This window comes from Prosopis cineraria, unplaced genomic scaffold (genome assembly GCF_029017545.1).
Source record: "Prosopis cineraria cultivar Desert tree isolate PC_DT_omini unplaced genomic scaffold, ASM2901754v1 PC1055, whole genome shotgun sequence".
Classification (NCBI taxonomy): domain Eukaryota; kingdom Viridiplantae; phylum Streptophyta; class Magnoliopsida; order Fabales; family Fabaceae; genus Prosopis; species Prosopis cineraria.
The window spans coordinates 1,858-27,670 of record NW_026556380.1 but is presented as its reverse complement, the minus strand read 5'-3'; the positions used below and the strand labels follow the sequence as shown (position 1 = coordinate 27,670).

At 33.0% G+C, this 25,813-nt stretch overlaps 2 protein-coding genes across 3 annotated transcripts; both read right to left on the bottom strand.

Annotated features, from left to right (window-relative positions):
- Positions 1-3,277: 3,277 nt before the first annotated feature.
- LOC129299151 (uncharacterized) lies at positions 3,278-7,889 on the bottom strand. 2 transcript variants are annotated; one of them, XM_054937603.1, is made up of 6 exons: positions 7,265-7,879; positions 6,201-6,401; positions 5,847-6,083; positions 5,330-5,547; positions 4,535-4,789; positions 3,278-3,844 (listed from the first exon to the last, which is right to left on the bottom strand). In XM_054937603.1, the coding sequence occupies exons 1-6, from the start codon at positions 7,578-7,580 to the stop codon at positions 3,578-3,580; spliced, it is 1,494 nt and encodes a 497-aa protein (XP_054793578.1). In that variant the 5' UTR covers positions 7,581-7,879; the 3' UTR covers positions 3,278-3,577. The 2 variants fall into 2 exon arrangements, with proteins under 2 accessions (XP_054793578.1, XP_054793579.1); XM_054937604.1 differs by lacking the exon at positions 3,278-3,844 and adding an exon at positions 3,966-4,306 and having other exon boundaries at positions 7,265-7,889.
- A 14,371-nt stretch (positions 7,890-22,260) lies between these two features.
- Positions 22,261-23,812, bottom strand: LOC129299152 (LOB domain-containing protein 1-like). Its single transcript, XM_054937605.1, has 2 exons — positions 23,505-23,812; positions 22,261-22,936 (listed from the first exon to the last, which is right to left on the bottom strand). The coding sequence occupies exons 1-2, from the start codon at positions 23,748-23,750 to the stop codon at positions 22,544-22,546; spliced, it is 639 nt and encodes a 212-aa protein (XP_054793580.1). The 5' UTR covers positions 23,751-23,812; the 3' UTR covers positions 22,261-22,543.
- Positions 23,813-25,813: the final 2,001 nt, after the last annotated feature.

Here is a 25,813-nt window from a genome sequence, read left to right as displayed (position 1 = left end):
AAGCAAGCAGAGCAAAGCCTCCTTTGATGTCAAGTTTTCTAACATAACATCTCCTTGCAAGAAAAAAATTGTGGAAAAATAATATCAAAATCAATACACCTCTTTCATGCACTACACCATAACACCTCCTTGCAAGAAATTTTTTGACATCAAATTTTCATAATAGGTCACTTCATCAATATTGCTCAACTTTGCAAAATAATGTGGTGAATTTAAAATCATTACCATTCCATTTCTTCTTTAACCACTAAATATCCTCTCTTTCACAAGCAATGATCATCACTAAGAAGTTTAGAATCCCATTATTCACCCCATTATCGCCGAATCTTAGAAATGAAAGTGAATCTCCCTCCTCAAAGCTCTCCTTACTCTTCATTCTTCAATCTACTCTAAATCAAGCAAAGTATCCATGCTATCACTTCACCTTTATCCTCTTTGGCTTTGCTCAGTCTCTCCTGCTTAACTTGCTTCCCTGCACTTATCAGAGGGACCATCATGTCAGCCTGGTTTTCCTTAGTTGCATGAATTCATCATATCACTTCTTTAGCCTTGTCAAATAGCTTTGCACCAAAGCATATAAAAGATAGTGAGCTAAAAATAGTAGATTCATATCTTGCAGGATGGGATTGAGAGTAAGAAAGGATGAGGGGCGACCATGCATAGTGCTTCTCGACTGTGTCTCTAAGGGACAATTGAACAATCAAATCATGAATGTTGCCGAGTTGGATAAGCCAATAACTCGAATGTGTTTAGTTTTCTTTTTTAGTAAGAACCACAACATTACCTTACCTTCACCATGATACTGATTCCAAGTTCCTATAGCAATGCATGAGCAGATTTATCATCAACATGATGATGGGAATAGAAACTAGAAGGGTGACTAAAAAGATAGGGAGAAGGGGGAGAAGAAAAGCAAAGAGACAAAGAATTTGGACCAAAAAAAATGTAGGCCTCACCTGCTTAAAGATTAACAATGAGGGTGAGATGGCTCTATATTTAATTGTTCAAGGTTTAAAATATATCAAATACAAATTTAGAGTTTAAATTACCCATAATTTAGGTTTAAATTGCTAGTTAACCTTATAATATTAACAAATAATAATAACTAGTTGTGTGATTGTGCCTATTCTTCATGCGTAGAGCAATCTGAAGTAAATGGAGCATTTTTCATAGCTCAAATAAATTATTAATATTGCTTTCTTAAGATTCTATTATCGCGCTCAATACTATTAGTTTGCTTGAGTCACTACTTCCTTCATTGTTTATTCCCACTATCGTTACAGCTACGAACATGGTTAGTTTGTTCTTTTAAGGTGTTTTTTACTTGAGAGGAAGGTTTTTAATATTATCTCATTTAGTTTTGTTGAATGGGAGGGAAGGAGAGGGGTTTTTAATAATCCTTTGTTGGGTTCAGGAGAGGAGGGGATGAGAGATAATAACTAATTTACTATTTCATCCCTATACATTAGTTTAAAATTTTTTTAATTGTTCCTTTTAGAAAATACTTTTACACCTCAATTTAAATTGCGTGATTTCTTAAAAATTCACTCTCATTCTATCATATTGTTAACATGTGAATAAAAAAATTAAACAAATAATTATAATGATAACAATTTTTTATAAAAAAATAAATTCCTTAAATATAATGAATTGTAATTTTTTAAAAAAAATCCAATAAGGTCAGTTGAGATTTGAGAATAAAGCACAATCTGATATAAATGAAAGTTTTTTTTAGCTATAGGTATACTTAAAATATTAAAAAATAGATAAAGACAAAACAGAAAAAAATAACTCCTCTCCAAAACAACTTAAATTTAGAGGGGAGGGGAGGAGTTATTTTGGCTCCCCCCTTTCCAAAATTTCTTAACCAAGTAAATGGTCCCCTCCCTTGCAAAACTTTCCAACCAAATACATCTTTAGATTTTATTTTGAATTAAAGTGAATAGGGTGATAAATAATTATTTTATATGATATTTAATTCCTTATGAAATCATAAGTAAAATTGAATAAATTATCAATAGTATTTTTTAATAATAATAATAATAATTGTTAAAGGGTTGTCAATGCAAGTACTGATTTAAATTTTTTCCTCATACAAAAAAAAAAACTAAGTTTCCAAAATAAGCTTATCTTAAATAAACAAAACTTGCAAATAAATACTCTCTACATTAAAAAATGTAAGGCATTTTTGATCAAATCTCACTCTTTAATAAAGTAATTACTTACTTTTAAACTAACCTTATCTTTCCATATTTACCCCTATTAAATACAATACAATAAATATAAAGTCATTCATCAATAGGGACATTTTTTAAAGGTACTGATTACACCTTAAAAGATTAAAAATGCCTTATATTTTTAAACATCCAACTCCTTAAAAAAATGCCTAACAAAAGAAGTAGATAAACATGTTAAATATATTATTTTCTTAAAATTAGCTTTTAATACATTTAATTTAAATATTTATTTAAAAAAACCATATTTAGCTCATGTTTTCTTACTAGAATATAATGGAATAGAATGGATTGAAAAAATAAAAGTAAAAATAAAATAATTAAAAGGGATAAATAAGCACATTCATAAAAAGAAAGAGTAATTTAGTTCATGAGGTTGGAAATTATAATTCATGAACTTTTAAAGAGTATAATAGTTCTCACATTTATAATATATATTAATAAATTTTATCATATTTACCATTAGAGAAAGAATAATTTAATTTATTTTTATCTTGATTTTTTCAATTCATTCTATTTTATTTTATTTTAATAAACAAACGTGACCTTAATCTATCCATCATATGAAAACAATCGATAGCAAGTATTGGATACTAGATAGAGTGGAGTTAGATGATCAGCAACAATATGGCATCACGTTCTTAGGACCTTTAAAAAATGATACTAAAATCCTAAAATAATGATTTATAACAACTAAATCTCTAATAATTTTTTTAAAAAAAAATCAGTTGTAATAATTGATTCAAACAATTATAAATTCAAGAATTCTAATTGCAAACAAAAACATTTAAATTGTAAATATAATTCTTAGCTCAAAATTAAAGATTTTCCTTCGCAGCTATTTAAATTAATATTTGCAATTCATGTTTTAAAAAAAATAATCAAAAACCTAACAGCCATAAATTCCTTATCAAGGGACTTTATTATCATTCTCATTTGGACCTATCCCTTTGGGTGATATTGTGAACAAAACAATTTCTCTCAAGGCTCCCAACCAGAGGAAAGAAACTGGAGTGTGAAAATACCATGGCACACCTAAAAAAGAAATTTGAAGCACCATGTCAATATTCATAGAGTCCATCGTAATGATTACGACAAAAAGTTCCCTTTCTAGGTTGCAGGAAAAGTACATGGGATTGTGCCATGCCATCATGGTTGTTCTTAGGAGAGCATTACACTGTTGTTGTTTTTTCAATGAACAGGCTAGCTCAGCAGCCCAAAGGAAAGGACGTTGATGCGTTTATTTTTCTTTTCTATACGAACGACTCCATTGGTATATACAACGAAAATTTTGTTGTAAGGGAAAAGAGAAGAAAGAGTATCGTAACCCTTTACGTGTACTTTTAATTAGTGGGAGAATCACCAGCGTCTGCTTCATATTCTGACCGTTCAATATTGACTTGTGAGAGAGTTTGATCTGGTTCAAATGAAATGCTGAGGGGTCCTTGCGGGGTTCCAAACAGCGTAGTGAAAATCTGCCTGTGGCATTCATCACAGAAGTAGATATAGGTGAAGTGGCCCTCATATGGCAGTTTATGTACTGCAGCTCCTGGGAGCATGCGGTGCACAAAATCAGTCATCGATGGAGGAACCACTTTATCCTCCATTCCCTGTTCAAATTGCATTGAAATGGCACAAGTCATATGCCGGTCCAGATATGACTAAAAGCAAAATCACCAAAATCAATCTTTTATGTTCATAAAAACAAATGTATGCAGTATACTTGAAAAGTAACAAAAACAAAACACGATGTCTAATCCCAAAAGAAAAAAGAAAACACAATAATAAATGTAAAGAAGAGATGTATAGTCATTGTATTCTCTCTTTCTCTCTGCGCTCTCTCATAGAGTATCTAATTTACAAAAAGAGCTCAAGAGCACGATGTTCGGGAGGTCAAGCGTCCAAAAATATTTTTTTTAAAGAAAAAAAAATCACATGATAATTTAAGAAAGACAACAAACTAAGATATTCAGACAAGGTAGGAACAGCTTCAGTTGAAGCAGAAGTGGGGGATGATTGTGTCTGAGATACTCTGGGCAAATAGAACATGCTGACATATGGCTGCAAATGGCCTGTGGCAAAAGTTTATAAAATTCAGACCGTAATGACAAGTGAAGAACTAACTGTAATGGTATAAAATAATGACCAAAATATTGCTGCGGAAGTTTAGGGTTTGAAGGTTTAAAAAAGTATGTAGAAGATTCAAGTTAAATATGAATTAGAATGTTCACGCAGATGACCCCATTTATAAGCTGGGGGAGGGGAGGGGAGGGGAAGGAATTGAATAAAGATGCGCTAACCTGCCATATATGTATTGGGCCAAGAAAACCCATGTACTCCTCTTTTTCAGCTAGGAATATTGACTTGAGCCAACTGAGAACATTTTGCCTCCTTTTTTTCTTCTGCAATTTCAGGTCTGCAAGGCTGAAACCCCAATTCGAGACCTGCAAAGCAGATTCCTCAACAAAGGGTTTCACATTTCTTTGCCTGATTGACTCTTCCACGTCCCTTTGCCAGAATTCCTCATAGATTGGATCTTCCATTAGTGCTTTATCCTAGCAGGGAAATCAAAATCTTTCATGATGGGATGTATAAGCAAAGTCTTAAAACTCTTGGTATAACATAAACTCCCTGGACCCATTTCCGCAAACTTAGGTGAGCAGACATGGATCATATTTGAGCATGGCAACAATTTCCAGCAGTCGCACAAGGCCCTTTTATCGGAGATAGTATTAAGTTCACCCACAAATCCACAACACATGCTCCAGACAGCTAGAAACACCTTTAATATGTGCACCCCATATGTATAACTTGATCTAAGCATTTTGAAGTATGTGCTCTGAGTGCAATACTTTTCCTCTCATCTTATGTATATTATCTGCAGATGTCCTTCTCTAATCATATCAGCATCAACCACGTTATTACTTTTTAAAGTATCATACCAGGGATTATTTATATTTGGGGTGATGTCTTGCATGAAGTCCGGGATATAGGTGAAGGTCAGTGGAGATAATATGGAACAATAAAACATTTCTTGTCATACGAATATCAAATCTACGCATGGACAAGTGTAGGGAAAACCTAGTTTAACTCACCCTCTCTCCAAGAGATAATGACAACCACCTATCAATCTGGCCATGCTTTCCTGATAGAAAGCTTCGCTGATAAAAGGAAGCAAGAAGTCTCGGAAACCTCCGAGCAAGAAAGTACATGAATTTTCTTTTCCTATTCCACTTCCCCCAAGTTTTTCGCCTCTCTTCCTTTGTCATGATGGGATCATATGGGTTTATCATGGGGGCAAACATCGCTGCGCCTGCAGATCACTACTTGAAAGATCAAGACCAATATGTATGGCACACTTAAACAGAAACTTGTTCATTCAGAAAAACTTTGTGTTGACGTGACACAAATAGCCATATATAATAACAAGAAATTTATAAGTGTTTTTCATTCTAACATAATTAACAAAAATCCAAGTTTGTTCTAGTTCAAAATAATAATTGGGGGAAAACGTGCTACTTTGCTACTGGAAGCTACAATTGCATAAAATTGTAATTTAAAGAAATAATACCTGCAAGTCTATTAGGAATGGGGCAGAGGGAGTATTAATACCTGCAAGTCTATCAGGAATGTATCTTAGAGCAGCCCAAGCATGCAAGCTTCCACTTGAGTAACCAACAACCCAAAACTTCTTAACGCCCAGAGCATCTGCTAGAAAAGACATATCTGTTGCAGAGGATTCCAGATTTCTGTTGGGGTGAGGATCACTCTCACCAAAACCAGGAAGATCATAGGTCAACAAGTGAATACCAAACTCTTCAAGCAGGGAATGCTTAACTCCAGGTATTCCTAAAATTGGAGATGAAAAGCACAAGTGAAATGCTTGGTTGTGCATAAACTACAATTTGACACCAAATTTGATTCAATTAAACCACTATGACTTAAAGCTTAAAACTTAGAAACAACCTGCAAGCCGGGAGGAAAGAAAAGTGTGAGGAGCAATAATTGAAAATCTAGCTCTATCAGGTGGAACACCCCGTTCCTTGTATGCCATGTATCTACCATCTGGAAGCACCATTCGGCTAGCACTGGGAGGATGTACAAATATTTGCTTTGCCAATGGGATGGAATCAGCAGATGGATCATCTTCAAAATTTACACATACAGCTGCAAATAAAATCAGGTTATCAATTATTGAGATGTTCAGGAGCAAGGACATTATGCTTATACAAATGACTTCAGGGAATAACTATGAGGATTAAAAAAGAACAAGCACCTTTACCAGAATGACTGAAACAACAAGGTATATCAATATCTCAACAAACAGATTTTTAATATTTATATGGGTAATAGCCCTTAACCCCCAATACCTGGGAACAGAATGTGAATTCTACTTTAGAACTATGAGGAATCCTCTACACGAACTCTTTTTGAAGCTTAATTCTTGTACGGTTATATCGTTCACATCTGAGCTACCAATTTTAGTGTGACGTGTACTACCATTGTACAGAAGACAAATGACCTAATTTGGATAGATAAAAGATTTTGCAACAAGAGGTTTTCTCCAACTTATCCACTAATTGAAAAAAGCTTTATGCTTGTTTATTATTTTCGGGATTGCCCGGACACTAATCCAATCTCCGATTAAACTCATGTATGAATTCGGCTTCTTGAAGTGAGAGGCCCCGGACGAACACACGGCAGCACTTTAAATCCATATCAAAATCCAAGAAGTCATACCAAAAAGAAAAACGCACGTAAGCAAAATAACTTTACTTGATAAGCACAAATAAATAAATTCACAAGTCTAATCTACGGCAAAGGAACATATATCGCAACTTAATGGAAGAGAAAATAAAGGTTATCATCTTAGTTAACACTTCCACTTCCCTCCTCCTATCCAACTGTTTCACTTCTCAAGTGAGCAGTGACCCCAAAAAAGTCCTCAATTTTAACAATGCTACTCTCTAAATCCTCAAGTCCCAAAAATATGAATAAATTTTTAAAACAAATACGATATTCAACTTCACCTGCAAATGCGATCAACGAAACAAAGAATATAACCGACCATGCGTGCAGCGGATCCTTATCCTCCGGCAAGTACTCGTTGAAGAAACTCAATTTCCCACGTAACTTTTCACAGGGCCCTCTTATCCTCTTGGTCAAATAGGAATCCCTTCCAAATTTTCTCGCAATATATGAGTCCTCGTTCACCAAGCTCTGCCTCACGATATCCCTACAGCCTTTCCCACACTCCACTGCCATCTCCGCCGCACCTTTCAGGAACTCCGTGATACACTCCTTCCACCTCACAGACTCCCCCGTATTACCTTCCGCCGAGCTCATATTGGGAGCAGCGAATAAACGCGTATGATTCCCGCAAAATCAAAACTCGAAGCCGAAACAGACGTAAACACAGGAATTTTGATCTGAGGAAGTAAAAGGGAAAGTTGAATCTTTTGGGGAGGAAAGAACGACGAAGTTAAGAGTGTAGAGCGAGGCAGAAGACTTGAAGAGAAGGAGAAGAAAGCGAGAATTTTGAGAGGCAGAGAATGTTGATAAAGAAAAGGCCTCCATAAAGAAATGACGAAGTAAAGAGATGGGTGAGAAAATGAGAGTGCCTTTTGGAGGTAGGGAAGGGGACGTGGAGCAAGGACAGAGTGGAGTAGCCTCACAAGGCCGTAACCGTGACTGTTTGTCGACCCGTAAAAATTTGCCGTTAATTTCAATCCAAAAAAAAACAAAGAAAAAGAAAAGAGGGGAGAAAGCTTGAATTTTCTCTTGCATTTTCAAGGAAACATAAAAAGGAAAAGCTGCCATTTGTTAGTATTGGACAGAGGGATGAGAGCAGCGACCAGTGAGTGAGGGTCAGCAAGACGGTTTCGAAGAACGGCGCTGACTGGCTGGCGTTGATACAGTGGGCCACGTGTTAGGGTTGGACATCAAACGGAGATGGGGATCATTTCGGGTTTTGGTACATTTATAATAAATCATAATATAAAAAATTTAAAAAATTAAATAAATGGGTTAGCAGTTAGTCTATTTAACTCGCCAACCTTCGAGGGTTAAGATAGGTTAAGATTTTTTCAACTCATATTAAAAACAGGTTGAACCCAATTCAACCCACATTTCTGTCAAATCATATAAGTTGGGTTAGCTCATATTTTCACCTTTACCTATAAGCTTAACAAGTTAGACTATTCATACATATACACATTATATAATATATCACAAACACATTGCTTCGCCATTTAATTTTTAATTAATCTATTTTTTTTACTTAGCTTTTAGTCATATTGCCTTATATATTGATTTGGGTTAAGGGTCGTTTTTACTCCTGAAGTATACACAAAAGGTTAAAAATGTCAATAAACTCAATTATAGGACATTTATATCTCTCAACCTCAAGGATTTTTTATTCTATTACCCTGCTATTTTATTCATTTATTTTTTTATTAGTGGAACCTATATTTAAATTTTCAATAATTTCCTTCTCTCCTTCCCCACTCCTTCCCTCTCACCCTCCCTATCCTTCTTAGATTTCTCAACTCTTTCCTTCCTTCATTCATTTCTACCCAACTTCACCATTGGATGCATGTCTATAGTACACTATCATCTCTGGTCGCATAACTACCTCATTTATCTTGCTGCTGTGACAAGTTTGGGAGACAAAAAGCAAGAGCTCTCAACTGTTTTTCTCTACCAACCATTGTCATTTATTACTTATTCATCTTACTACTATGCTTTACTTTCCCTGTTTTGCCACTCTCATTTCCATCATGAAAAGCCTGGGATATAAAAAGTAAGAGAGCTTAACGGCATTGCTTCACCCTGCTCTACTAACCCTCGTCATTCATTACTAGTCCTTTGGAAGCTCACATAATCACTTTCTCACTCCTCCATTCACTCCCTCTCTCCTCCGCTCCTTACTAAACTGACTCTTTCTCTCCCACATTCGCTGCACACACTCCCTGTTCACACACAAACACTCTAGTTCGTGTTCGTTTTCATGGCACACACTCCTTACTCGCCACCAGTTAGAGCCTAATGCTAGTTAAATTCTAAATTTTTTGTTTCATCCCTCTCTTTGCTCGCACGCACACACTCTATACATAAGGCGAATAATGTGTTGAAGCATAGAGTATTGATGGAGATGACAGGAGGTTTGAAATGACCCAAGTTACTACTATCAATACCCTACATAATAGTACAATGTCACGATTAGGCTAACCTTTATGATAGATAAACTAATTAATTACGGCAAGTAAATTTCCTCTTATGTTATGTGAAACTTAAATTAAGAGAATACAATAATCATATAGAGAATACTTCTCTACCTTAGCCTTTGGCTACTTGTCGTACCCAACAATACAAGTCACCTCGGCGAGGGTTTACCTCACTTAACCTGGCAAGTACTTACTCATCCCAATAAGTACTTACTCGCCTCGGCAAGAAGCCACTTACTTGCCTAAGCCCGTGCTCCACTTGCCGAAGTGAGTAACTTGTCTCACAGCATTCAGTTTTGACCAAATCACAACAATTTTAGATAAAATACAATTTATACTAAAGGTTTGTAGATCAAAATCAATCACATTAAATCATATAAATCATACCAGAATTCCCAAGCATGCTTTTAATTAAATTAGAGTCTTACAATATGAAATAGAGCTAAAACCTAAATTGAATCTTCTCACACATCTAAAGATAAGCTAAGGCCCTTGAAATCAACTGAGGCCATAATATATCAAATAAATAACATAAATTAAATATGAACTACATGTCCTTCTAGTTGGAAAATTTTTAACTTAAATGCACTATAAAAATTTCACCAAAAGCTTATAAGCTTTAGTGTTTTGTTCTAGAGGTCTTGCCCCCTTCCTTGCCTTTTCTTTCTCCAAAAAATAATAAAAGTAATGGGGTGAGATTTCATAGAAAATCTCAATAGCTAGGGTATTTAATTTAACATATAAAATAATGGTAACATACAATTATATTGCCCACATACTTAACCCAAAGCCATATATAAATCATCACTCAGAGTTTACATCAATCATTAAATCTCATAATAATTCACAAGAAATTATATATTAGATAATGCATGCTTAAATTCCCCTTACAACCTCTTTATGACCTCTAACTAAACTCATAAGCAATCCTCTGTAGCTCTAGTTAACATCATTAGGTCAATTCTGTTCTCCAAGTCAAGAGGGATTGCTTAGCTAAAGGCTTTCTCACTCCAATCTGAACTGTGGTTAACCTTGCTCAAATTTCAGGTGTCATGATACGCCAACCAATACTATCAATCTGAGCAGTGAACCTAAGCAAGTGCCTAACTAACATTGCTAGTCTGAGCAGTGAAACTAAGCACACATTCATATAAATCACCACTGAGAGGCAACCTCGTAAGCAAGCCATGGATTTTTCATAATATTTACAATTCTCTTACAGGTGAACTCCCATATTTATACATGCATTCAAATAATTAAGGATCCATATGCATACCTAGCTCATATCAAAATTTCATACAGAGTTCATATATCATAATGCAATTTTAGTACTTCACAATTCCATGCTTTCACACACGCATATCATACAATAGGGCATTTTTGTTGACAATTAATCTTATTTCATGTACTTAGAACACGATTACAAAGTCACACGATACACAGATCATTACTTAGAATCAGGTTTTACATCTTAAATGCAATGTGTATATTAATAAGTAAGACATCATACACAATCTCCCAAGTAGTGTTGCAGATTATAGTATATATTAATTTAAATTCTCAATTACCTCAAACTTTTAAGAGATTAAAGGTTCAATCTTTCACTCTCGAGTTCTCTTGTACTTAGATCATGATAGTTTATAAGACGAGCTCACACAATAGATAGGTTTTGTATAAATCATTGAACTAGTTTGAACACTTTTTGAGACTCAGATAGATACACTATAAGAATTCAAATTTAAGATCTAAGCCTAAGGCAAGATCTAAACATTAAATTTATAAGATAAAAATTTAAAAAGTGTAGATTAGTCATAGAGGATTTACTTTGGTAAAATTTGACTCAACCGAGGCCTGTTAAGTTACTGGAGGCTAACCCTGGTAAAGAATACTCAAATACCGCACCTCTAAAATGTTTGAAAGTGTTTTTTAGTCCTAATTTTTGGCCGAGATGTTTATTTATAAGTTCTTCAAGTACTCTACTCACCTTAACAAGTCTTGTGCTTCTTAACCCAACAAGCTCATCCATTCATCGAGGCAAGTGCCATAGTCTAACCCCACTTAATTCAAGTCCTCCCACTCTCATTCAACCTTAAACCTAGGTTAACACCTTATCCTAAAGGACACTAAGACCCCCATCAAACCTCTAACTCATGAGTTCTTAGATTTTACTAAGGTCTTATTTCCCTTGATGTTACAAGGTTCAGGAAGGCGGATATGATGGTGGAGGAGGTAGGGAGATAGTAGGGTAAAAGGGGGAGAGATGAAGAGTGTGAGACTGTGAGAATTGAGTTGCAGATCTAAGAAAGAGAGGAGAGAGAGGGGAAAGGAGAGGATGAGAGGGGATGAAAAAATATAAAAAAGTAATATAGGCCCCACAAGTAATATTTTATAATAAAAAATTTTAAAAAATTCAAAAATAAGCCCCACTAATGGAAAAAATGGATGAGAAAAATAGTATAGATATGAAAAAAAGATATTTGAGGTTCGGGGATATAAATGACTCATAGCTGAGTTTAGGAATATTGTAAACTTTCACGTATAGTTTAGGAACAAAAATGACCCTTAACCCTATTAATTTTAATGTTGTTTCTTTATTGTTATATTGTATTATAATTGGTCAATCCTTTTAATTATTATATATTGCAATTGATAAATTAAGCTACATATTATGTATTATAATAGTCTTAAAGTACATTAGAAACATTTAAAACTAAAACGCAAGCCTATTTAAAGTGTTTACTCTTAAGTAGACTTTTAAATAGGCTTTCAAGCTTCAAGTGTTAAAAAAACTTTATACAAGTTTTAGGTCAGGCTCAATCCTATTTGATCAAAGTCTGGCTCGACCTGGTCTATTTTCACCTATATTCTTATATGATGAGTTCTCACTTTTTATAAAACCCTGTTTGGGTAGATAACTTTCAACTTCTAGAAAGGGAGAATTTTATTAAAATCTCTTGGATGTGATGTAATTTCAATTGGGTCCTAAAAAATTTCTAAAATTTCACTATAGGCTGGGAGCATTGAAATGAAATAAATTTTCTTACTTGACCAAAATGCCCTACAAGTATAATTAATATTAGTAAAATAAAACTTAAGTTATGGTTTTTATAAATAATGTTACTAAGAATAACAAGTCAAATTGAAGTTTTTACAAATAATATTATTATAACAACAAGTCAAGTTACCGTTTTTCAAATATATTAATAAAATAACAAGACAAGTTATAATTTTTATAAGTAACATTGCTATAATAAAGGTTAAGTTATAATTTTTACAAGTAATATTAGCAGAATAACAAGTTAAGTTATAATTTTTACAGGTAACATTACAAGAAAAACAAGAAGTTACATTTATTCTATCAATGTTACTTGTAAAACTTGTAACTTGACTTGTCATTTTGCTAATATTACTTATAAAAATTATAATTTAACTTTTCATATCAAAAATACTAATTATACCTGAAGGGCATTTTGGTCATTAAAATAAGAAATTTATTTCATTGTAGTGCTCTAGGCATGCAGTGAAATTTCAAAATTTTTTGAGACTTGATTAAAATTATGTCACATTTAAGAGATTTTAATGAAGTTCTCCCTCTTGAAAATCGCTTCCCCACTTTTGATATATGGAAAGGTGTTTGAGTTTTTTTTAGTGAACAAGTTAACTTTTTGGATATATTTTGAGGATGTTATTAAAAGTAATTTAGCATATATAACTTCATTGGCCAAAAATTGTTTTTAGCATGTATAACTTTGACTAGCTTTTGAAATAAGACGCTCACAGGCATCGCCTCTGTTTTTGTGTACCTTGGTTTATTTACCTTGATGATTTTTGCGGTGAGAAACCCATCAATTAGAAACTAGAATGCTTGGTTTGGCAAGAAATGAATCATCTAGCTCCCTCCCTCCCTCCCTCCCTCCCTCTCTCTCTGAGCCAAAGAATCATCTATTTCTCAAACATTTATAATATAAAGTATTTGCATAATAAAAATTATGGATCATAAAAATAATATCTCTTTAATAATTGTATATTCAAAAGGACTTTTCACTATAAATAAGCTAAATAATTTTTATTTATCAAAAAAAAAATAAAAATATAAATTTTATTATAACAATTATTTTTCATCAAATGTACTTTTATTAAAAGGAGTTTTGTCAAATGCTTCCAGCCTTTTAGTCTCCACTCCATTACTGTTCTACTCTGATTTGAAGAACTCGAGGATGGCCACAAGAATAATATCCTACAAAAAAAAAAAATGTACCGTTCACTGCGCTTATGGCTCCCCACAATGTGAATTTTCGGGTAAAATTAATGGGTCGATAGGCCCAAATCATTTTGACTAGAGAAAGAAAACAGATTCAGTTGTTATCTAGCAAACCGAATTGGTCACTGCCAAGATGTTCTAGCCCGATTATGCCCAAACGCCGAATATATATCTCCTTACAAACAAGCCCTCTCAGGCCCCTTCAGTTTCTTTTTTCTATCGTTCCCTGAAAAATATATTTTGTGAGAAACATTGTTGTCATCGTTAAAATTAATTCCATCCGCTGAATGCGTTGCTACAATGATAGTTTCATACGAATAATGAGACAGCTGTGGTTGGCTCGGATAATAAGGACGTGATGAGATGATAATAAAGCTTTACGATGACAACAGCAAAAACAAGAACAATGCGACGATTTTCTGCTTTTCATGCCTTGGTCATAATAAACAGTTTTCTGGGAACAGTTTTGTTTTTTAGAATAGTACACCTCACGGGCTTCTGAGGCATAGTGAGAATTCATATCAGTCTGAACAAGAGACAATAATACTCTCAGATTTTTCGAGATACTGGCGATTGAATCAAAACAAAAAATAAGTATCTCCATCTATCTCTCCTTTAATTTTCCCCCGTTTCAACTTCCTTTGATTTTTTTTTTTGGCAAACATACTTTTGTCATTGATACTTTTTTTTTCCCAATATATCCACACAACTGTGAGACATTAATACTAATTCTTCAAAACATTTGAGCATCATTTAAGAAATTATAATATAATATCACAGGAAATCAACATTAATTATGATCATTCTCATTTCTCTTATTTTTCTTTTCATTCTCAAAGTTTATGGTTCTATATAAAAACTAATGGATACAATCCTGCAACCCTGTTACGAAATTTAAAGAAGATAAATCCAGATCAAATTCGTGCTATGCATTTCTAGAATCTTTAGGAGGAGAGGGAAAAAAAAAAACAGAACAAAAATGGATGGCAATAAATTAAACATGTTATCTTCATTTTGTTCTACTAGAAGGACAAATAAAATTATGGCGTATATAGAAATTGACGAGGGAAGGGAAGAATTTAAGCAGTTGAAAGTGCCATTTCAAGTGTTGGACTGATCGTCGGTGTCTAGATGTGAATTTTAAATTACTTAACAGGGTTACTCGCGTTGTATTAGCAATGGAAATTACGATGCACGTGCCTGTTTTGCTCAGACTTGTTGACTCTTCTGACTATTCCAAACTTTGTACAGAAAATATCAGCGGGATCCGGTAACTCGAAGCCAATCATGTCTAACATTTCACGTCGTACGTAATTTGTGTCAGTGAAATATCTTAACCTTAAATTCAAACATAAGCATTTTAATTTCACGGACCCCGTTGTCCCCCTGAAAGCAAACTCCACGGACTGTGACTTATATTGTTACACTGCTTTTTATCGCCAAAAGCCCAAAAGTGGGTTCGATCCCGATCTATTCAGCGGCCAAATTCTCCGCATTTATTGGTAGTTAAATTTGGTCTATTTAAATGATCAAAATTTTATCAATACAAATATTACATCGCTTTTAAAAATGCACGTGAACAATTCATTTTTAAATGATAAGAAATAAATATTTTAAAAAATTAGGTTTAAGTGAAAATAGGTTTAATCTAGGTCAAATTTTGACTAAACAAATATAGCCTATTTTTATTAATAGACTTAATTATAAATTTAAACCTAACCTTTTTTTTTTAAAAGCAAACTAGGCCAAAATTTAAGCAAGACAAGCCAAGCCTATTTAACAAAAAAAATCTAATTATATTAAAATAAGTAAATAAGCCTGCAGATATATGCAATTTAACCTATTTAAACTTTGACATGGCTTATTTAACAAAATGGTCAAACTTGAGCTCATCATTAAACTTATTTATATAAATAAACCATTATATTTATATAAATAGACTATACATGTTCAGTCAAAGTCTAACTTGATTTGGTATATTTCCACTCTTACATGATATTTCATATTTTTTTATCATTTCAACATAAATTGTTCACACGCATTTTTAAAAACCATGTGAATCATGTGACGTGTACATTGATGTAATTTTGATTATTTGAATGGACTAGACTTGGCCGCTGAGTAATGTTGAGGATTCTTGCTGCTAAGAGGAGCCAGTTGAAAAGGGGTTTAGATTTGAATTTTTGAATCTGCCAATTCTAAAATTGACACGGTATTGAAGGATGAAAGGGTTATTCCTTTTTTTTTTTTAAGAAAAGATTATAGGAGAACAAGGTTATTTCTAAGTTTAGTTAAGACGCTAGTGAAGCACAAGAATATTATAGTAAAATGTAAAATCACTACATTATAACAAGAAGCATGTGTGTGAAAATATTGCGTTTTCTGCATAAAAATTATATGATGCTCACTCACACACACACAGCATTATACAATATAACATACATTGCTAGTAAATGACAAAGAAAAGAGACATTCCAGCAAAATTAGCTCTTGTTTTTTCTTGGCTATTCTCATAGTCAATATAATTTTACAACATTGATGGCTAACCTTTTTTACTATGTGGTGGTAAAAAAAAAATCTACTATGTACGTAAAGAAAAGTTTGAAAATACTTGTATTTGAACGCAGAGTCATAAATCCTAATTAATTATCATATGTTATATTCCTTTGTCCAAAGTGTGCAGAGTGGACGGAACTGAATGATACAATTACCTTAATTAGTAACTAGGTTGACCTTAATTATTAGTTTTTGACTCATAAAAGGGGTTGGACTTTGGAATTTTCAATTGCTTCGTGATTAAATAAGCTTCACCTTATCGATCACATAGAAGTCTAACAAAAGAGATTGTTGAAATCCACGATATATCTGCAATCAAATTCTCATCAACGAATATTCAAAGAGTCACACACACACACAGACACACACAGAGAGAGAGAGAGAGAGAGAGAATCAGTGCTTTAGATTAAGCCAGAAACTAATTAATTAATGAAATTAATAACGCAGCTGGTTTCTGCAAGTGAAAGAATAACAAATGAAAACATGGATATAAACAGTAGTGTAAATGCAGAGTTTTATGGGGAAGAAAAGCAATATTTAAACCGGCATGTTTGAAACTGGAAGCTATCCTCCAAAACCATCTATAATAGTAAAATGAACACAAACTACAATGTCAAGCGCTCATGCGCTCACAAAGCTGTAGCAGTGGCAATTCCATCTTCAAATTAAATTTTCAGAATTGCATTTACGCAGGTTAACTTTTTGGCCGCAAGACTCAAAAATATATTGTGATGAAATTTTTGAGCTGTTCAATTAATTTATACGAAGAGGTATATATTTTAAAACTTAAATATATATTGGCAATAATATTTGTTATCTATACTCGCGGCCAGGGTAGCCAACGATATTCATGCGTTAATGTCGGTGTCACTTTACAAGTTGATATGTATCATATTCTTATACATGTAAACGGATAAGCCAGGCATGACTGCGCATTATAATATTGATAAAGCAGAAAGTTGCATGCATAAGTAGACATGAGTTTGCAGGTCTAAAACTAATTAATTTCAAACGGACACAGGAACGAAAAAAGCTATGCATGATGAAAAAGAGAAGGAAAAGGGTTGGTGTTGGAGGTCTATGAATGAATCGCTTTCATTGTCTGATACAAACTAGCACCTTCAATTAAATTTCGGAAGATAGATATCCAAAAATTCAAAAGCAGCGTCTGATTTCCCACTTGCCCACTACACATACCAACTCTTTGGTGTTGATATTTTGATTTATTTCATGATCCTTTTGCAATGTAGAAGGATCCCGCTTGATAAATTTCATCGCCTTAATTTGTTTGTTTCGAGCACATGGTTTTCCTTTGTTTTTTTCCTCTTTATATAGGTGAATGACCTCTCAGCTAAAGCACAACCTAATGCCACTAGTGATGTGGATTGATCCATACCACAGTACAAGCTCGACATTTGACCTAACCAACGAAACTTTAGATAAAATTCATCTTCTCTTTTTCTTCTTGGTATTTTTTTAACAGATATATAATGGGTTCATAATGAATTTTAATCATAATCAATCGTACAATCTTATTTTAAAACGTTATTATAAAAGCATGCAATTGAAGGAAGATATAAAAAACGCCATACAACAATATTTTGAGCCGTGGGGACATTTTATTCCGTGCACATGCAAAAACTTTCAATATCTTATTATTAGCAACTCTTTTCTACCTTGTATAGTGCGTTTAGATTGATAGAAATTTGAATTTGGATTTCGATTGTAGACAAAAAAAATTATTTTGATACATAAAAAATTTGTGAACTTCGATGTGATGCAAATCAATTTTTTATCATAATTCCTCTATAATTTTAAATTTTCTCTATATTCTAACTATTTAAAATTTTGATCACTTTAAGCACCACATCCTCTTCATGTTTTTTAGTATCAATGATTCAAAGACTTTTGTATTTTTTTTGCATTTTTCATTCTCTCTCTCATCGAGTAAAAAATAGAGGTGGACTTATCACTTTTAATATTCTATTTCCATTTTGAATCTCAACTCATCTATTTTTTTTTCATTTAAAAATTTTCAAATTACTCAAATAAAGAATTTTAAATACATGCATGATTTTAAAATGCGAGATTTAAAATGTAAGATTTTAAATTTAAAATCCAAAATCCAAACGATGCAACTTAAATTATTGGGAAAGGGTCCCGTACATGCAACAACTAGCTAGCAACAAAAAAGCACAGTGAAGTTAATTGATTTTGATTTTCATTAATGCTATGTTTGGGTTTATATAGATTTTAATTTTGATTTAAATTTGAGCCAAATTTATTGTTTGGATAATTAAAAATGTATAAATTTAGAAGCTAAGTTCTACGTCAATCTCTTCGTAATTTAAAATTCTTTTTAAACCTCTATTATTTTAAATTTTAACTCAATCTTTTTTATAATTTAACCCAAATCTATGAAGGTTTGATTGGCCTGTCAATGGTAATTGGATCATACCACTAAAGCTGATAAAACCAAGTTGTCACCATTGGTAGGTACCAAATGACCAACTATTATTAGAATCGAACCACCCGTGTCGATAAGGATTAAAGTACAGTCGGTGAGAATTGGATGGCCGACTTCCATTGAGACCGGGTAGCTTGTGTGGTCCCGATGAAATTATGCCATTCGGTCCCAATCGTCACCATTGGTTTGGTCTTAGTAAAAGTCGACCATCAAGTCTTGATTGTTGCCACTTGTCCAGTCTCAGTCGTCGTCAATTAGGTCCTGGTAGAAGTCGGCAATTCCAACCCAATCATCACTGTCAATATGGTGTGGGTAGAAGTCGATCGTCTTGTCCCGATCGTCATCGTCAATTCAATTCAGGTGGAAGTCAGTCGTTTAATTCCAATCAACGTTGACAATCTAGTCCAAGTGAAAGTTGGCCATTCGAGCCTTTACCTTTGACAAGGAACGAACTGCCGAAGTCATCCACATTTCTTTTAAATTCAAATATAGGATTTAAATTTTAAAATTTTACTTTATATCCAAATAAAGGATTTTAATATTATAATTTAAAATTTTTTATATCATCCAAATAAAGAATTTATAATTTATGAATTTCAAATGTGAGATTTTAAATTCAAATTCTCAACTTAAATCCACCCATCCAAACACAATTTAAAGTAAAGTCGTAATTAAGGATACTGCAGAGGACTTAAATGGATGTAACTGTATAATTTTGTTTGATCTCTTAGTTAAATTATTAATAAAACACTGATCTCCTTCCTCGCCCCTATTCTTTTAGAATTCTAGACGTCACTCCCTAACATCTCAGATGGAACCATATTGTCGACATGATACAAGCACGAACCATAATTTAAATGCCTTATAACGGTGGAGACATGTATATGAAATTATATAGTAGGTTCTTTGAGTGATGATTGATAATGATCAGAGAGAATGAAGCCAAAAGAGTACTAGCATTAGGAGGGACCTCTTGCTTGTCCTCTCACACGTGACGAGAAACTAAACTTTTGCATGCTCTTTTATGAAACCACAATGCTGGCAGCTGCCTATATGTATAAAGCTAGGGCAAAACGTAGTGCACTCGTTGCTGCTGGAATAAGGGAAAAGAAATTAATCATTCTGGAGCGGTTGAAGAAGAAGCCAAATTAGCTATCACCATCAGTTAAGGGAATTACACTCTCAGATTATGTCAGGCACGTGTGTTGATATCTCTGCCCTCTAAAGCACGAGCCCACCAGAATACTATTTTCATATTCTGGTCTCTCTAAAATATAATAGCTCCTCCACATGAAACCAAACGAATGATGCTCGCAAGGAACTAGGAAATTAATTGAGTCTAATTTAACGTACTTCTTACATCAAGATAGTTAGAAGCCATGTCTTTTACTCAGTGTTGTCATTTAATTCTAAATTAAGCATCCTATATATGGCTTCCATATATGCAAGTGAATAGATCAATCCTTAATTTTAGAACTTCTCATTTAATAATCTGAACTATCTTGGGAAGACGAAGAGTTCGACCTTTCAATATTAATAGATCAATCTCTTTTATTATCATGCATTCTGGAAGAAATAAAAAGGTAAGCTCTCTCCTGAGCAAAGCTCCTTACCTTTAATTGAATATTGTCTTTAAACTAAGCAAGATGTGTAAATGACGTGCAAAGGAATTTGTTGGTGCTTTTAAGGAGAAAAAGGAACAAAAGGAAGTAATAATATTGTCGAGAAAATTATAGAGTGCTTCTTTGATCATTTTTATAAATTATTTTACCAACCTAATCAATATCAATATAAAAAAAATAAAAAGAATAAAAATCTGTAAATTTTAAATATGCATATCTCTATATAACAAATTTAAAAAGTGATAATATGTTATTTTATCTCTCCAGTGAAAAATAACTTTAAAAATATTTTTTAAATATTATTTAAAAAAAATACATCATGATTTATAAATAATATCAAATAAATTTTTTAAATTGTGGCTTGTAAATGAAAGTGGAGGGAGCAATGGATTGTGCGGTGAAGCGAGATGGAATGATGGATTATCATGTCAATGGTAGATACACACAGAGTCAATAAAAAGCGACGAAGTTTCCTTTACCGTGAAACATTGAAAAAAAAAAGGTAAATATGTGTTGGCCAAGAGAGTAAACAACTTTTTGTCACACAAATGAGTTACTGGCGAGTGTGGGTGTGTCGCATTTGTGCGCTCTTTTGGCTTTAGGATTAGGAGATCAGCTCACATGGGGAGCACGTGATTTGAAATTCTTTGACTACAGCCTAACAAACGCGTTTTGGGGATATGCGTACGTCAGCATTACCCTAACGGAGGTTGATTATCCCTCCTCAAGCACGTGCTCTTTGAGGGGTTCAGGGGATGGTTTTTTTTTTTTTTTTTGAAATACAAGAACACCGTTAAAACCGTACAAATAGATCAAAATTAAATCAAATCGAAAGTTATAAAGTTCTTACAATTGTTAGGCAGTCTGTCAAATAATTCAAGAAATGGTTTTAGATTGTTTTACGGTTGATGTTTTTGCAGTCATTTCGATTCACTCTTAAGAATTATAGTTATTTATCTAAACAAGAAAATAATATAATGCATATTTCATTTTTATATGTAATAATCATGCACAAATACAATTTAAGGACGTTTCATTATTATATTACATTTTGTCGTCTTGTTAATTTTGGGGCACCATAAGCATTAGCATTGAATTGTATTTTTGGATTGCTAAAGCTAGCGTTAATATGTGCCAAAAAAAAAGCCTATTTATCTATATAAATATTCAAACATGACTTATTATTAAATTATACACCTTTTTACAAACTTGAGAAATTAGTATTTATTTAATTAGTACAGTGAGGGATAATGTTATACAGGTAATTAACTTACATATATGACGGGGCATGATTAAAAAAAATGGCATAACAATTCCCTTTTATCATATTGGATTTGACTTTTGGGCGTTGAAAGGGACAAACAGTGATTCTAATTTACAGTGAAGATCCGCTGTTATTTAATGGTCCACCAGGATTCAGCCAAGTGTCGGCCTATTGATTGGTAAAACATCTACAAATGAAGATTTGGGTTTCTGGAAGAGCCAGCCATAACGAATCCAAAGCCAATCGATGAGTCAAAAGCTACTTTGACAAGGAATTAAACATCTTCGTCAAGCACATCAATTTCTTTGAATTATTGTTGCTAAATTAGGTCACCAAAAAGTTGTTCAAGACTTAAACAATCATAATCAAATTCTTCTTAAATATAACTAGATTTAGTACTTCCTCCCTTTCTTTTTAATATTACTCTGTAAAGAAAATTTATTTCCATTTAATTATCTGTTTTTTTAATTTTAATGTAACATTTATTGCTATTTTTTAATTATATCCTTCTGTTATTAATTACTAAATTTGATCTGAAACAAAAAAGTATATTAGAAAATTTAAAAGAAATTCTAACATGTAAATTACATTTCTTAAATCAATATGCTGAAATCTTAAATAGCAGAAATGGACGGAGTACACTTTTTTCTCTAACATTGCCGGAGAGATTACATGGAGGAAAAAGTACATCTAATACATTTATTGACAAGGGAGGCCCATTGAACTTTTTTTCCTTAACACTCCATAAATCCTAGCTACCAAGTTACTTTTATTAGAAGTACTAATTAATTCATCCCTTCAAACTTTATATCTCCTTTGGAGAAATTAAAGTTATTGTGGGACTAATATTCCAATCTATCTCTCTAGATGGTATAACTCTAATTTAATTAATCAATAAATTAATATAAAAGGATCATGTCCAGAGTGGCTGCTCCCACAAAGCGTTAAGGCCAGTGCTTTCCGCGAAGAAGTTGAGGTTGCTTGAAGTAATGAAGTTCGTATCTTCAAATGACGATGATGGCGGCGAAGAATATTCGTGAGGAGTTAAAGTAGGAGACGCCGCTTGAGTTTGAGTCTGAGTAGTCTGAGCCATTTCCATGCAGAGGATAGCCACCAGATTGGCTTGTTGCATTTGCATGTTCACAAGTTCCGCTTGGGCCTTCGCCAATTGAGCTTGAAGCTCGTTCACTTGCTTCTGAAGCTGGCAAATCGCACCTGCACTCCCGTACACTGGGTCTCTTATTCTTGCACTCGCCTCGTACACCATGCTGCTCACTGCATCAGCTCTCTGCGACTCTGGAAGTTCCTGAAAATAAGTATATCAGAGGGATTAAATATGGATTTAAAAGCACTCCGAGTCTTACTTTTGTTTAAAGGACCACAAAATTAAATATTTTTAATGGTGCGACTTGGAGTTTTTATACTTTTTCTGGGCGTCATCGTCTTGGAGCCATTAGAGGCCCACATTAGGTATTCGTTAAAAGTAGGCCTTTGAAAACGCAGTTACATTATTATGACCTCTAGCATGGGTCTCCATACACTTCGTCCGAATGGAGTTTTATACTTTTTCAAGTTCGACTGCTAATAGCTACGTGTAAATTGACTGTGTGCACACTGTGTCGACGTTGCTATCAAAGATTCGGGAGGAACATTAAAAATTGGGCAGTCGTAGACTAGTCCTACGGTCTTCATTTTGTCCAGTCATGAGCACGGTTCTACCTTCTACGTCTGAAACCGGTTAACGAATATGCTTCCTGGCCCAAACCAATAGCTTCGTAAATATTGAATATGAATTAAAAAAAAAAAACCTCAAACGTGCATCAAGATGATGACTCGTGATGGAAAAAGAAAGAGAATAATAATGGCTTGCTCACCTGCAAGAACTTGATGATGTTGCTGGCGCCGAAGACTCTGTGAGCAATGGTGAACTTGGCAGGTTCAGAAGGAGGGAAATAGGGAGCGAGAACGCATTTCTCAGCACATCTACGCCTTAAAATTTTACAGGCGGCACAAGGGCTTACGACCACTTGTGGAGGTGAAGACGAGGGGGAAGGAGAGTTAGAGAGAGGTACGGAAGAAGAAGGACTTGGAATGTTTGGGATCGGATCACTGGACTCCATGTTTGATTTGTTCTCTTGTGTTTAGCTCTCTGCGTGCGTGCGTGTGTGTGGTGGAGAGAAGAAGGGAGAAGAGCGGGGTTTGTTTGGGAGGGAGGGAGACGCGATTTATAGCGCAGGGAAAGTAGAGGGCAGGCACGTCATGACCATGAAAGGTGACGTCACTGTTGAAATTCGTTATGAAACGTGGCTGCGCCTGTTTTCCCACTCCTCTCGCCCTCCCGTTAGGACTGCTTTCTAGATTGTGATGTTCTAAACTTCTAATGACACCTCATTTCTAAAGAAATCATTGTATTCCAACAAAGACCGAACGAATTTTAAAATATAAAGAATGAGTCTTAAATTGATTTTTAACAAAATTTTAAACTTACAAATTTGCAGTTTATATTTTAAAATTTGTAATTTTTTTACTTTGATTTGCAACTTAGTTTCTTAATTTAATTTAAGAACACCATTTTTTAATAAAAAATACAAAATTTTAACATTGAATTTTATAAGACTATTTATTTAATTTTAAGAATTTGCAACTAACTCTCTTGAATTTTAAACTTTATATACTATGATTTGCAACTTTGTGTCTTAATCTTATTATAAACATAATCTCAATATTTATTTTTTATGAAAAATTACTCGTTAAATTTCAAGAAATTGCAATCCACTTTATCTAATATGCAATTCCATTTACCTTAATTTATAACTTGAGTTCCAAATTTTATTTAGAAATTCATAAATAAAATTTCTTAAATAAAATTAGTATTAAAATTATATGTTCATTAATAAAATTGAGATATAAAATTGAAAATACATATAGATGACAAAAATATGACATTACAAATTCAAGGTTGAAATATTGCATTTTTAAATAAAATCTGGAATTTGAGTTGCAAACTAAGGTAAATAGAATAATAAATTATAAAGAGTAAGTTGCAAACTCTTGATATTGAACAAGTAATTTCTCATGAGAAAAATAAATATTGATATTATGCTTATAAATAAAATTGAGATACAAAATTGAAATCATAGTGGATGAAATTGCAAATCCAAAAGAGTAAGTTGCAAGTTTTAGGAGCTGAATAAATAATTTTATAAAAGTCAACATCAAATTTCGTGTTCTTTTTATAAAAAAAAATTGCGTTCGTTAATTAAATTAGGAAATCAAGTTGTGAATCAAAGTAGAAGAAGCTTTAAATTTCAGAAAATAAGTTACAAATTTGTAAGTTTAAAATTTTGTCAAAAAATTAATTAAAGACCAAAGGATTTTCTTTGTATTTTAAGCTTCATTGGAACTTTATTGGGATAAAATAGTTCCTTTAGAACTCAAGTGTGTCATTCTCCCATGTCTTTTGGCTCTTGCCTCTTTGTATGAAATTGAAAACCTCGTCTGCCCATTTCTGTTGAAATTTCTATATTTCATTATCCTCTTCCTTATTTCGGTCTCATGTATCTCATATATATATATAAATAAAACAATGAATGTATATTTCTTAATGTTTAAAAATATCATCGTGTTCACTTCTTATTAATATAGTCCAATATAAAATATGACCGCATGTTGACTAATTTCTATATTCTTAACCGTCCAACTCAATTTTTTTTTTATAATTCTCAACCTATCTTATTTTACCGATTCATATCTCGCATATTTAACATCTTCCTTTTTTCATGCAATTTTTTGGCAGGTTTAGCATTAAATTCATCATATAAGATGCACGGATGAATATGCTATTACCTCTGTTATAATACACTTTTTTTTATTTTTAAATCTTTCAATGTGCAATAATATACCTTTTCTAAAAATACTATTAATCAGATTTCACAATTAATAAAATTTTTTAATTGAGATAACCTATTAAAAATAAAATATGAAAAGAATATGTAATTTTAAAAAATATTAATAACTTAATGGAAGGTGAAAATTAGTTAAAATTATCTTATAATATTGAACTAAAAGAATAGTCCATACAATGACTAATTGATCAAATGGAATAAATTTAATTTTCTTTCAATAAGATTGAGAATTTGGACATTTTGAATAAAAAAATTATATTGAAGAGATTATTTCATGA

Coding starts and splice junctions, on each gene's coding strand:
- LOC129299151 (XM_054937603.1), bottom strand. CDS start 7,580: ATGAGCTCGGCGGAAGGTAATACGGGGGAGTCTGTGAGGTGGAAGGAG. Junction 6,402..7,264: donor TTCGTTGATCGCATTTGCAG/GTGAAGTTGAAT, acceptor TTTTATTTGCAG/CTGTATGTGTAAATTTTGAA. Junction 4,790..5,329: donor CATTATCTCTTGGAGAGAGG/GTGAGTTAAACT, acceptor TTTCCCTGCTAG/GATAAAGCACTAATGGAAGA.
- LOC129299152 (XM_054937605.1), bottom strand. CDS start 23,750: ATGGAGTCCAGTGATCCGATCCCAAACATTCCAAGTCCTTCTTCTTCC. Junction 22,937..23,504: donor ACATCATCAAGTTCTTGCAG/GTGAGCAAGCCA, acceptor ACTTATTTTCAG/GAACTTCCAGAGTCGCAGAG.